Below are 12,617 nucleotides of genomic sequence, written 5' to 3' on the forward strand. Positions count from 1 at the left end.
ACCATAAACGTAATGCTCCAAAAGGTCGATTAATTCAAGTAACAAAAACAAATATATTCACAAAATTCCACCACATCTTGTAGTTTTTTTCAACAACCTTACCTGCAGCTTTCTTACTCTACTACATGCCTGCAATAAATTCAAATAACGTCTTACCATCACGAAAAAATAGCAAACAAAAAATAGATACCATAAACGTAATGCTCCAAAAGGTCGATTAATTCAAGTAACAAAAACAAATATATTCACAAAATGCCACCACATCTTATAGTTTTTTTGAACAACCTTACCTGCAGCTTTTTTACTCTACTACATGCCTGCAATAAATTCAAATAACGTCTCAAAACAGCAAACAAAAAATGGATATCATAAACATAATGCTCCAAAAGGTCGATTAATTGAAGGATCAAAAACAAATATATTCAGAAAATGCCACCACATCTTGTAGTTTTTTTGAACAACCTTCCCAGCAGCTTTCTTACTCTACTACATGCCTGAAAAACAATAAATTCAAATAACGTCTTACCATCACGTCAAAACATCAAACAAAAAAAAATGGATACCATAAACGTAATGCTCCAAAAGGTCGATTAATTTAAGTAACAAAAACAAATATATTCACAAAATTCCACCACATCTTGTAGTTTTTTTCAACAACCTTACCTGCAGCTTTCTTACTCTACTACATGCCTGCAATAAATTCAAATAACGTCTTACCATCACGAAAAAACAGCAAACAAAAAATAGATACCATAAACGTAATGCTCCAAAAGGTCGATTAATTCAAGTAACAAAAACAAATATATTCACAAAATGCCACCACATCTTGTAGTTTTTTTGAACAACCTTACCTGCAGCTTTTTTACTCTACTACATGCCTGCAATAAATTCAAATAACGTCTCAAAACAGCAAACAAAAAATGGATATCATAAACATAATGCTCCAAAAGGTCGATTAATTCAAGGAAAAAAAACAAATATATTCAGAAAATGCCACCACATCTTGTAGTTTTTTTGAACAACCTTCCCAGCAGCTTTCTTACTCTACTACATGCATGCAATAAATTAAAATAATTAAGATAGCGATTTGGAATTTTAAAAATAAATAACATTAAAATAAAATAAAGATAATTGAAGTAAACGATATAGTATTAATGTCTATGTCAATCAAACCAATTATGGCACTGGTTCTTTGCAAGTTCGTCTATTATGCCCTCGCCCATGACATCTCCCACACGTTGTCACACGTTGTTCAACTTGAGAAGGTATCCGTTTAGTTCTTCTACGTCCTGGCTGGCTACGGGTTGTAGGAGCATAGATTGTAGGTCCATCATTCAGATATCCCTCACTCATGTCATATGTTGGAATTGGATTTATGATTCCTTTATAAGCTTGGCGGTACATGTTGATCTTAAAATATCCATCACAAAATTGATAAACCGACAGAGACTTCGATTCTATGCACGAGCAAGCATGCTTGCATGGTAGCTTATAGATCTGCCAATATCGACATGAACAACAGCATGCATTCAAATCCACGGAAAAACTTTTGTCTCCATCTATCACCTCAAACAGAGCTCCACATGACTTGTGCACCTTTAAGGTTCGAGATTGTTTGTATGCAATTGACACATCTTTCACCTTTCTTGGACTTAGTTCTCCGGTCATCTCCAATGTTTTTTCTCGTCTTTTGTGCATCGTGGTCATTATTTGAATTCGAATATTATCTATCATACCCACAATAGGTAGATATCGCGCTGTTTTTACCCAGTTGTTCCAGCTTTCCACAATATTATTATTAATGAAACCCCATCGCTCACCCACAAACATAGAATTGGCCCAATTTTCTGGGGACACATTCACAAGAAAATCCTGGGCGAGCGGCATCGAATCGATTATGCTTTTGATATGTTGCGAGAACTCATGTCTTGATGGGGTGTACGTAGCTTTCTTCAAAACAGAAGACCAATGTTTCTTGTTATGGAGAGGATACCTCCGCAATACCTACAAAATTTAAATTTAAAAACATTAAAGATAATAACCAACTAAAAAATAATAATAAAAAACATGGCAAAAATATTGAAAAATCAAAATAAGCCAAACCTGCTTGACAAAGTTATCGACCATATGTCTTAAACAATAAGAATGGTGACTACAAGGGAACACAGACTGAATAGCTTTGATAAGTCCAGGATGTCGGTCAGAGAAAAAAATGTAGCTATGGAATATCATTACGTATTGAGATGCCAAGACATGTTTTAACTGGTAGCAAAACCATTCCCAATTAGAATCATTTTCTGCATCAACAACTGCATACGCAAGTGTAAAAATATCATCATTCGCATCCTTCGCCACAGCGCCTAATAAACATCCTTTGTACTTATTCTTAATGTGAGTTCCATCCAAAAATATTAATGGCCGACAACCAGTAACAAAACCAACAAGACATGCGTGAAAACAAATGAATACACGTCTAAATTTGTTTGTCATCGAATCAATTTCACATTCAACAAAACTCCCAGGATTTGTTTCTTTAACAGCATGACAATACCATCGTAATTTATCATACGACCCCTTATCAGTTCCGTGAATATCATGCATTGCCATCTCTTTACCCGCCCAAACTGTATGATACTCAAGTTCTACTCCATAATCTCTTTCAATGTCTTTCAACATTGTACATGGGCGATATGATGGCTCTCCCCTTAACTTCTCCTTCACAACATTAGCTACCCAGGATGAATCAGCTTTAGGGTGACCTCTACTCCGCAAATTGTCATCCCCACAACTATGGCTTAGGTTGCACTTTCTTATGCCGAATGAATTGTCCGCTTTATGATTGGAGGCATAAATTTTCCACCGACAATTGTCTTTGCTGCAAACAACTGAGATCTTACCACTTTCATTTCTCTTGTATCTAAAAGATCTTCTACTGGCAATAACATAATTTTTAAGACAAATCCTGAATTCGGCTGCATCTTTAAATTTTTGCCCAACACCACGTATGCAATGAATCCAAGCATCAATAGAATTGGTTAAAGTGCCAACGTCAAGATCGTCAACTCCGTCAGAACAAACTTCATCACCAAAATCAAACCTAACCATTTTAATACAAATCAATAAAATACATGAGTAAACACATCAATATTCTTTTACCTAATTTAAATTGAACTATAAAATATAGCAAATAATTCTCTATTATTGCACAGTAGTAAAAAAAAAAAGAAAAGCAATAACTCATTTATCAACTTTGCAATTTCTGAAATTTGCAAACAAAAAATAAAAAAATGAAAACAAAAAAATAAGGAAGTTATGTAACGAACCGTACTTTTACTACTTGAAATTTTTGGGAAATTAAAAATTTTAATTTTTTAAAACATCCGTACGGTCGTCACCCAACATACATAAAATATCTTTAAAATAATCCATCACCAATTAAAAGTTTGCTAAAAGAACGCTGTCTCAAAACGTCTCACATTCAGATCAAAACATCAGAGTACTTTAAAAAATTTGCATAAACATAAACTTGCGGTCCTCGGGTTTAGCCTGCCGCTCAGCCCAAGTCTGCCCCTTGGTCGCCACCTCCTGTCTCCTGCTCATCGTACTCACCTGCATCGATCAAGTCTAGTGAGTCTAAAGACTCAACACGTATAAACTGGAATAACGAGTACTACGTAATAAAATCGCATGCAACTTTAAAATAGGACATACATAACTTGAAACTTGAGCTTGCATAATAAACTTGAACATACATACGTACATAACTAGACGTGCCATCAACATAAACTTTCATAAACATACTGCATACTTGAACATACATAACTTCATCATTTTGCGTAGAGGCATGTTTCAAAGCAAGTGACCCATAACATAATAAACGCCTGATCAGACACACCACAGTACTGGGCTGACAGGGACGTATCCACTGCCACATACATAAGATCCCCGTTCATAATTTAACGGGCGGATTGGTCCCCGTTCATAATTTAACGCTTTCCAATCCTAACATAATTTGGTCACAAGACATTTAGCATACCTCAAAACTTAAAATATTTTCTTTGCACGTCAACATACTTACTTGGCGTTGAGGGATTCATTGGACTTCGATCGGGGTCGTTGCTGCGCATACCAACATGAATTCACACACGTAACTTGCATAACTTAGACGTAAATATCATATTTACTCTCAAGTTCAATCGATACTTAGGACGTTCTAACATTTCCCATGACACGACCCTGGATAATCCTTGCACTAAACCATAACATCAAACCTCAAATGTGTTATAATATTTTTCCCAAAATATGAAGGACACGGACCCCGTGCCCATGTCCGGCTCCGGGTCCGTGTAGGTACTGTAAAAATGTGTGTGCAGAAAAGGGGAGACACGGACCCCGTGCTGAGGTCCGTGTAGGGGTCCGTGTAGACACTGTAAAAAGACACTCCGGAAGAACAACAGGCACGGACCCCGTGTAGAGGTCCGGGTACGGGTCCGTGTACCCACTGTGAACGCGGACCAACGAAAATTTTGTACGTGCTTCGCTTAACTTTATAGACTCGATTACACGGACAATGAAACGACACCCCGAGACCCATTCTAGCACGCTATGACATCAAAACATTATCGTATCGGTTCCCAAAGCGACGACGCTCGCCCTACGACACATACCATTCAAAACGTGGCATTTGACATTAAAACGTTACCTACGACTTCTAGAGTGTACGAGTACCTATCGACACGAAACGACGTGTCAAATAACAACCCAACGTCATAATAATCATACCTAGGTGCAACAACGATCGCCCGTCGATCTCCAACGAAGCCTGCAACAAATAAACTCGAGAACACATATTTTCATAAAATTCGCAGTTTGAGCAGTCCCACGAAAAATGCCATAACTCACTCAATTTTCGTCCAAAAATTTCGAATCATATATCAAATCGAAGGTATCGAAAGGTTCTACGTTTATGCCGTTGAAAGTTTTCTCAAAATATGAACAGAAAAATCGCAGTATTTGAAAAGACAGCAAAAACGAGTTTTAGATCTAAAATTTTACCCTCGAAATTGATCCGATCTATAATCCGCTCAAACTACTAACATGATACATAACCTTTACGCATAAAAATCAACGCAACGCATAATATGACTTGATCGACACAGCAAGAACAGAATATACGTGCCTTTTGATGATAAACTTTACCGAAACGGCGATACCGATGCGGGAACGGAGCGAGGCTTGATCCGGGACGAACGTGGCTCGATTTTCTTGAAATAAACTCCACAAAATATTGCTGGAAATTATAAAGGGGGTAGGCGGCTGCTGTAGGGTGGGAGGCCCTAGGTTTTCTATTCTCAAAAATATAAAACTAGAATGAATTTTGATAGTGTGTGTGCGTTACGGCTTTGTGTGTGTGAAAAAGGTGTAAGTGTGTGTGGGTGTGAGGTTAACGTGAGTTAGTGGTGAAGTTAGGGAAAATAATTTGCTTAATCATGAATTAACCACTAATTTAAATTAAATCAAACACTAACTCACTCAATTTCCTTAATTGAAATAAAACACACACTAATTTTAAAAGTTCTAAACTCCTAAATTACTAAATACATAAATAAGGCTTTTAAAATATTAAAAACTTAATAAATTATTTAAAATGCCCCATTCTTAACTTCAAATAAAATACCACACTTCAAATTACTGAAAATCGTCACCGGTCTTATCCTCGATCCCGCCTCGAATAATCGCCTGAACATAAAGCTCAAGAAAAACGTTTAAACATGAATCAACTAAACATATTATAATTTGAAATAATGCAAATTCATAAATCATGAATTAAAACCCAATTTAATGAAATAAACATGCATTAAAACCATTTAGAAAAACGCATAAGGAATTTAATAACTTGCACGCACGTGGTTAATGTGGATCTCAAATTTCGGGACGTCACAATCTATCCCCCTTAATTTGAATTTCGTCCCCGAAATTCGCTTATCCTTGATAATCCAAAATTTTAAGATTCTTAATTCTAGTATCCCAACGATCCACGCTACCGCTGCGCTACTCTGATATAAACTTAAGTCGTAGTCTGTCCCTACGTCTCTTCAATCCCCCTTTAAATCACCTATCAAAACCTCGTTTGCGAGTCACAACTTAAAGAGCGACTTATGGTGTCTTAGTTTTACTTCACTATGAACTCGAATTCTGACTTTTCTCCCAATTCCCAATATTAGGAATAGAGGTTCAAACTTATCGTATTTTACTTTCTCATACCATACCCCTAATGATCATCGAACTATTACATACGCATTTATGCAGTCCAACCTAAGAGGTCTTAGCACCAACGGTTACTGATCAACTTCCATCCTCGACAATACACTTAAAAGTTAAACATTATCTTACCTCATAATAATATTGGCCTACAACTCTTGAATCGATTCTTTACCTTACGATACGAACTTACATAACTTAGCTATTTACGAGTACATCCCAAATATAAAATTGTTGCCAACCTTTAATTTCGAGTAACATAAATCCGTAAAACCCCAAAATATATAATATCGATCATCTCCTTAAATAGGAAAAAATTTCTAGCATTAATCACAAGCTTAAACTATTTTCTTCACGATTATAATATAATTAAAGCCCAAGACACTTGAGCCTTCCTCATTGGAACGAATGTCCAACTTAGACGTATCCTCAATACCCAATTAATTCTAGCGTATAAAACTTAATAAGCTTCCTTTATTAATAATGGACTAACTCTAATGAATCAACTCCACTTATAACCCATAGAATTCTAGAATCCTCATATCAAGCTTGTAGATTTCTTACTCAATAAAAATCTTAATATTCATTTATTGATAACTTATGTTGAACACCAATAATTCCCTTTGTTTTTATTTCACCCAAAAATTCCGTATGAGCAAATATCCCATAAATTTGAAATTCAACCTTACGCAGTCCAAATAGTTTTGGATAACATAATTCCAACACACAATTCACTTATTCTCAAGTTTCTTAATAACCTACAAAAATTCCCAAGACAAGATGTCTACCTCAATTCTTACATGCTTCGTCTATTAAATAACCTAATCATCAACCATACCCAACCTTCTAGAAAAATCAAATTCCAACAAACGTACAAGCTTAACTGTTACAATCATGACTAAAACTTATGACACATCGACTTAATTTCCCAAAAAAAAAATTTCGCTAACTCAATGTCTACTCTTATAACTTAGCTAAACGATCAACTTTACCTCAAATCGTTATCACCCTGAATTTTAAATTTGCAGCAACATTAATTCAATGGCGCTTAACTTTTCGAGCCAAATGTCGATTCATCTTACAATCCCCTTGATTACCATTTCTTATAATATTATAACCCAGATACTTCAAGGTTCTAATGATCCCTTCGAGCTTAAATCATCGAAAATTCTTATCATTTAAACCATTCAATTCTCACTTACTGCTAAACTAGTTCCCCAAATTCCTTAAAATTGTAGCATTAATTCATTATTTCCTCAAAATTATCCAGTTTGTCTTAAATTTCGGAAATTCCACATTTACCCATAAGTTGTTGGCGTTCCTAATTCCATCTTATAGATTTCTCGTAACACAAAGTTCAATAATTTTAGGCTTATTAAACCCAAAATCAATTCCATAACCTCGAAAAGCTACTGATCTTACTCAAGTGTTCCTTAAAAGTTCGAACTAAATCCTCAAAAATTTCGAAATTTGCAATTTGGTCCTTAAAGTTCCCACAATTTATATTTTTGGCCCTACAACTCTTTGAAATTTGCATCTTCGTACCCATAAATTTTTTCGACTTAACCTCATTAACCTTAAAATTCTTTGCACTCAAAATTAAATCCCCAAAATTTGGTAAATTTGAAAATAATCCCTTAGAGTATTGCTTTACACTTAGGTCCTTAAAATTCTCAATTCATGAAATTCAATCATTAAATATATCTAGATAGAACATACACTTTAAATAAATTCTTCGTCTTATACTTCCAAAGATCGTCGTAGTCTTCGAATCATTAATCCTTACATGAAATCTTCAAAAATTAATTAAGCTAGCAACCGCGAACCATTTGTAATTTCTTAGAAAATCTACAAGTCCCAAAAGCATTCGTAATTGTCAAATTTAACTTATGACTCACTAGTCTAACATCAGTACTACTATCCAAAAATTAATATAGAAAAATCATTTACAACTTTTTCTAACGCCCAAAAGCGAAATTCTTACTCATGTCCAATTCCACCACACCAGCGTGCAAGAAAATTAAATAGTTTTTCATTTCATGTCGTAACATGCATAAAAATTTTAAAGATCCATTCTCAACTCATAACGACATGCAAACCCGTACTCCAAAACGTATGTCATATAAACATACAGGTGATAGAATTAAAACATGCACATGCCGAAATCATGACTTCATGCTTACTACTTAAAAGACTTTAAAACTGTAAAACTTACAGACTTGAGGTGTGACTTCGAGAGCTTCTTGCGACTGGCAGTAGGCATAACCCTTTACAAGAACACCGCTCTGATACCAACTGTAACGAACCGTACTTTTACTACTTGAAATTTTCGGGAAATTAAAAATTTTAATTTTTTAAAATATCCGTACGGTCGTCATCCAACATACATAAAATATCTTTAAAATAATCCATCACCAATTAAAAGTTTGCTGTCTCAAAACGTCTCACATTCAGATCAAAACATCAGAGTACTTTAAAAAATTTGCATAAACATAAAATTGCGGTCCTCGGGTTTAGCCTGCCGCTCAGCCCAAGTCTGCCCCTTGGTCGCCACCTCCTGTTTCCTGCTCATCGTACTCACCTGCATCGATCAAGTCTAGTGAGTCTAAAGACTCAACACGTATAAACTGGAATAACGAGTACTACGTAATAAAATCGCATGCAACTTTAAAATAGGACATACATAACTTGAAACTTGAGCTTGCATAATAAACTTGAACATACATACGTACATAACTAGACGTGCCATCAACATAAACTTTCATAAACATACTGCATACTTGAACATACATAACTTCATCATTTTGCGTAGAGGCATGTTTCAAAGCAAGTGACCCATAACATAATAAACGCCTGATCAGACACACCACAGTACTGGGCTGACAGGGACGTATCCACTGCCACATACATAAAATCCCCGTTCATAATTTAACGGGCTGGTTGGTCCCCGTTCATAATTTAACGCTTTCCAACCATGATCTAACCCGTTCATAATTTAACGGGCGGATTGGTCCCCGTTCATAATTTAACGCTTTCCAATCCTAACATAATTTGGTCACAAGACATTTAGCATACCTCAAAACTTAAAATATTTTCTTTGCACGTCAACATACTTACTTGGCGTTGAGGGATTCATTGGACTTCGATCGGGGTCGTTGCTGCGCATACCAACATGAATTCACACACGTAACTTGCATAACTTAGACGTAAATATCATACTTACTCTCAAGTTCAATCGATACATAGGACGTTCTAACATTTCCCATGACACGACCCTGGATAATCCTTGCACTAAACCATAACATCAAACCTCAAACGTGTTATAATATTTTTCCCAAAATATGAAGGACACGGACCCCGTGCCCAGGTCCGGCTCCGGGTCTGTGTAGGTACTGTAAAAATGTGTGTGCAGAAAAGGGGAGACACGGACCCCGTGCTGAGGTCCGTGTAGGGGTCCGTGTAGACACTGTAAAAAGACACTCCGGAAGAACAACAGGCACGGACCCCGTGTAGAGGTCCGGGTACGGGTCCGTGTACCCACTGTGAACGCGGACCAACGAAAATTTTGTACGTGCTTCGCTTAACTTTATAGACTCGATTACACGGACAATGAAACGACACCCCGAGACCCATCCTAGCACGCTATGACATCAAAACATTATCGTATCGGTTCCCAAAGTGACGACACTCGCCCTACGACACATACCATTCAAAACGTGGCATTTGACATTAAAACGTTACCTATGACTTCTAGAGTGTACGAGTACCTATCGACACGAAACGACGTGTCAAATAACAACCCAACGTCATAATAATCATACCTAGGTGCAACAACGATCGCCCGTCGATCTCCAACGAAGCCTGCAACAAATAAACTCGAGAACACATATTTTCATAAAAGTCGCAGTTTGAGCAGTCCCACGAAAAACGCCATAACTCACTCAATTTTCGTCCAAAAATTTCGAATCATATATCAAATCGAAGGTATCGAAAAGTTCTACGTTTTTGCCGTTGAAAGTTTTCTCAAAATATGAACAGAAAAATCGCAGTATTTGAAAAGACAGCAAAAACTAGTTTTAGATCTAAAATTTTACCCTCGAAATTGATCCGATCTATAATCCGCTCAAACTACTAACATGATACATAACTTTTATGCATAAAAATCAACGCAACGCATAATATGACTTGATCGACACAGCAAGAACAGAAGATACGTGCCTTTTGATGATAAACTTTACCGAAACGGCGATACCGATGCGGGAACGGAGCGAGGCTTGATCCGGGACGAACGTGGCTCGATTTTCTTGAAATAAACTCCACAAAATATTGCTGGAAATTATAAAGGGGGTAGGCGGCTGCTGTAGGGAGGGAGGCCCTAGGTTTTCTATTCTCAAAAATATAAAACTAGAATGAATTTTGATAGTGTGTGTGCGTTACGGCTTTGTGTGTGTGAAAAAGGTGTAAGTGTGTGTGGGTGTGAGGTTAACGTGAGTTAGTGGTGAAGTTAGGGAAAATAATTTGCTTAATCATGAATTAACCACTAATTTAAATTAAATCAAACACTAACTCACTCAATTTCCTTAATTGAAATAAAACACACACTAATTTTAAAAGTTCTAAACTCCTAAATTACTAAATACATAAATAAGGCTTTTAAAATATTAAAAACTTAATAAATTATTTAAAATGCCCCATTCTTAACTTCAAATAAAATACCACACTTCAAATTACTGAAAATCGTCACCGGTCTTATCCTCGATCCCGCCTCGAATAATCGCCTGAACATAAAGCTCAAGAAAAACGTTTAAACATGAATCAACTAAACATATTATAATTTGAAATAATGCAAATTCATAAATCATGAATTAAAACCCAATTTAATGAAATAAACATGCATTAAAACCATTTAGAAAAACGCATAAGGAATTTAATAACTTGCACGCACGTGGTTAATGTGGATCTCAAATTTCGGGACGTCACAAGTTACCTCGCAACATTTATGTTGACCGGGCTCTGATAATCTTTATCAACTGCTATCAATTTGATTATATTTAATTTCAAACAACTGTGAAGGTTTATCATATTTCGGACATCATCATCTTCATTCAAGGTTACTCCAATCTGCTCATGGGGTGCCATGTATTGCAATATCGTTAATTCTGAATTAATAGCCGCACATTTTCGTCCTAAACTCTCGAATATCTCTATCAGAGTTGCGCTATTAGGAATTGAAATCAAATAAAGACCATTGACATAGCGGCAACTTCCAAGAAACGAAAATATTGCGCTCCCAGAACCGACTTCCATCAATATATCGATTGTGGAATATCTAAAATATTAAAATTTGATTATGCCGATTTAGGCGTCAGATAAAATGGACCAAAAAAAAAAAATCAGTCCTACCATTTCTTACTTTAAATAAGAACTCAAATAATGGGGATAAATGAATTATATAAAATAAAATCATAACCAAACCAAAATTGCCTTTGTGCTTAAACAATATTGAATCATAAATTTATCTACTCACATCATATTTCAGCAAAATCATCCAAAAATTTTGGTCTCATTTCAGAAATACAGGGATAAAATTAATGTCCGTATTCAGTAAAAAAATAAAATTCAATTTCACAACACTGGGATAAAATTCAATTTCAAGATAAGACACCAATATTAATTAATAGAAAAAACCTAAATTGGATTTATTCAAGCATATTATTTTGTTCAACCTTATTCGTCTAAATGGTGTTTGTCTGAGGAATTCTCTGCCCTAAATTCAAGATTCTGTCCGCAAATCACAGTCCTAAACTTTGCTCCATGCCATCTTCAACTATTTCAATTACGCTATCTTTTAGGGGGTCGATTGTTCATTCCGCAAATGACAATCCTATTACGAACATACAACGTCATAAACACATTTGTGTATCTGAAATGCGATTGAAGAAAAATAAAAGTTTTTACGCACAAAAACAATTGCACCCACATAAATGATCACAAATAAACTACAATTGAAATGTGTACCCTTTAATCACCCTTTATTAGTTTTATAGGGTGGTAGTTCCACGCAAATCCGAAAATGAACGCCTGTTTTCTGCTCCTCACAGAAAAATGAACGCAAATCCGAAAATGAACGCTGCTTCAACCCAAAAATTGCTTCCACCCAGAAACTCTGGTTTTGGAAATGTTTGCAGCAACAGGAGGGCAATGGAAGCTGGTTTGCCCTGGTTGGGAATCGGCTTTGTTGGGAAATTTCTCGCTCGATTGCGCAGATTCACGATTTTAGTCAACGGGTTTGTTGGCAGAGTGGGTTAATTAGACGAGCGGAAATACGGTAAAATCTGCCAATGGAGAATGGGATA

General features: G+C 35.9%; 1 protein-coding gene across 1 annotated transcript; it reads right to left on the bottom strand.

Annotated features, from left to right (window-relative positions):
• Positions 1 to 362: 362 nt before the first annotated feature.
• Positions 363 to 11,597, bottom strand: LOC140821638 (uncharacterized). Its single transcript, XM_073182175.1, has 3 exons — positions 11,249 to 11,597; positions 2,104 to 3,097; positions 363 to 2,004 (listed from the first exon to the last, which is right to left on the bottom strand). The coding sequence occupies exons 1-3, from the start codon at positions 11,566 to 11,568 to the stop codon at positions 1,177 to 1,179; spliced, it is 2,142 nt and encodes a 713-aa protein (XP_073038276.1). The 5' UTR covers positions 11,569 to 11,597; the 3' UTR covers positions 363 to 1,176.
• Positions 11,598 to 12,617: the final 1,020 nt, after the last annotated feature.

Source organism: Primulina eburnea, unplaced genomic scaffold (assembly GCF_022965805.1).
Source record: "Primulina eburnea isolate SZY01 unplaced genomic scaffold, ASM2296580v1 ctg652, whole genome shotgun sequence".
In the NCBI taxonomy this organism is placed as follows: Eukaryota; Viridiplantae; Streptophyta; class Magnoliopsida; order Lamiales; family Gesneriaceae; genus Primulina; species Primulina eburnea.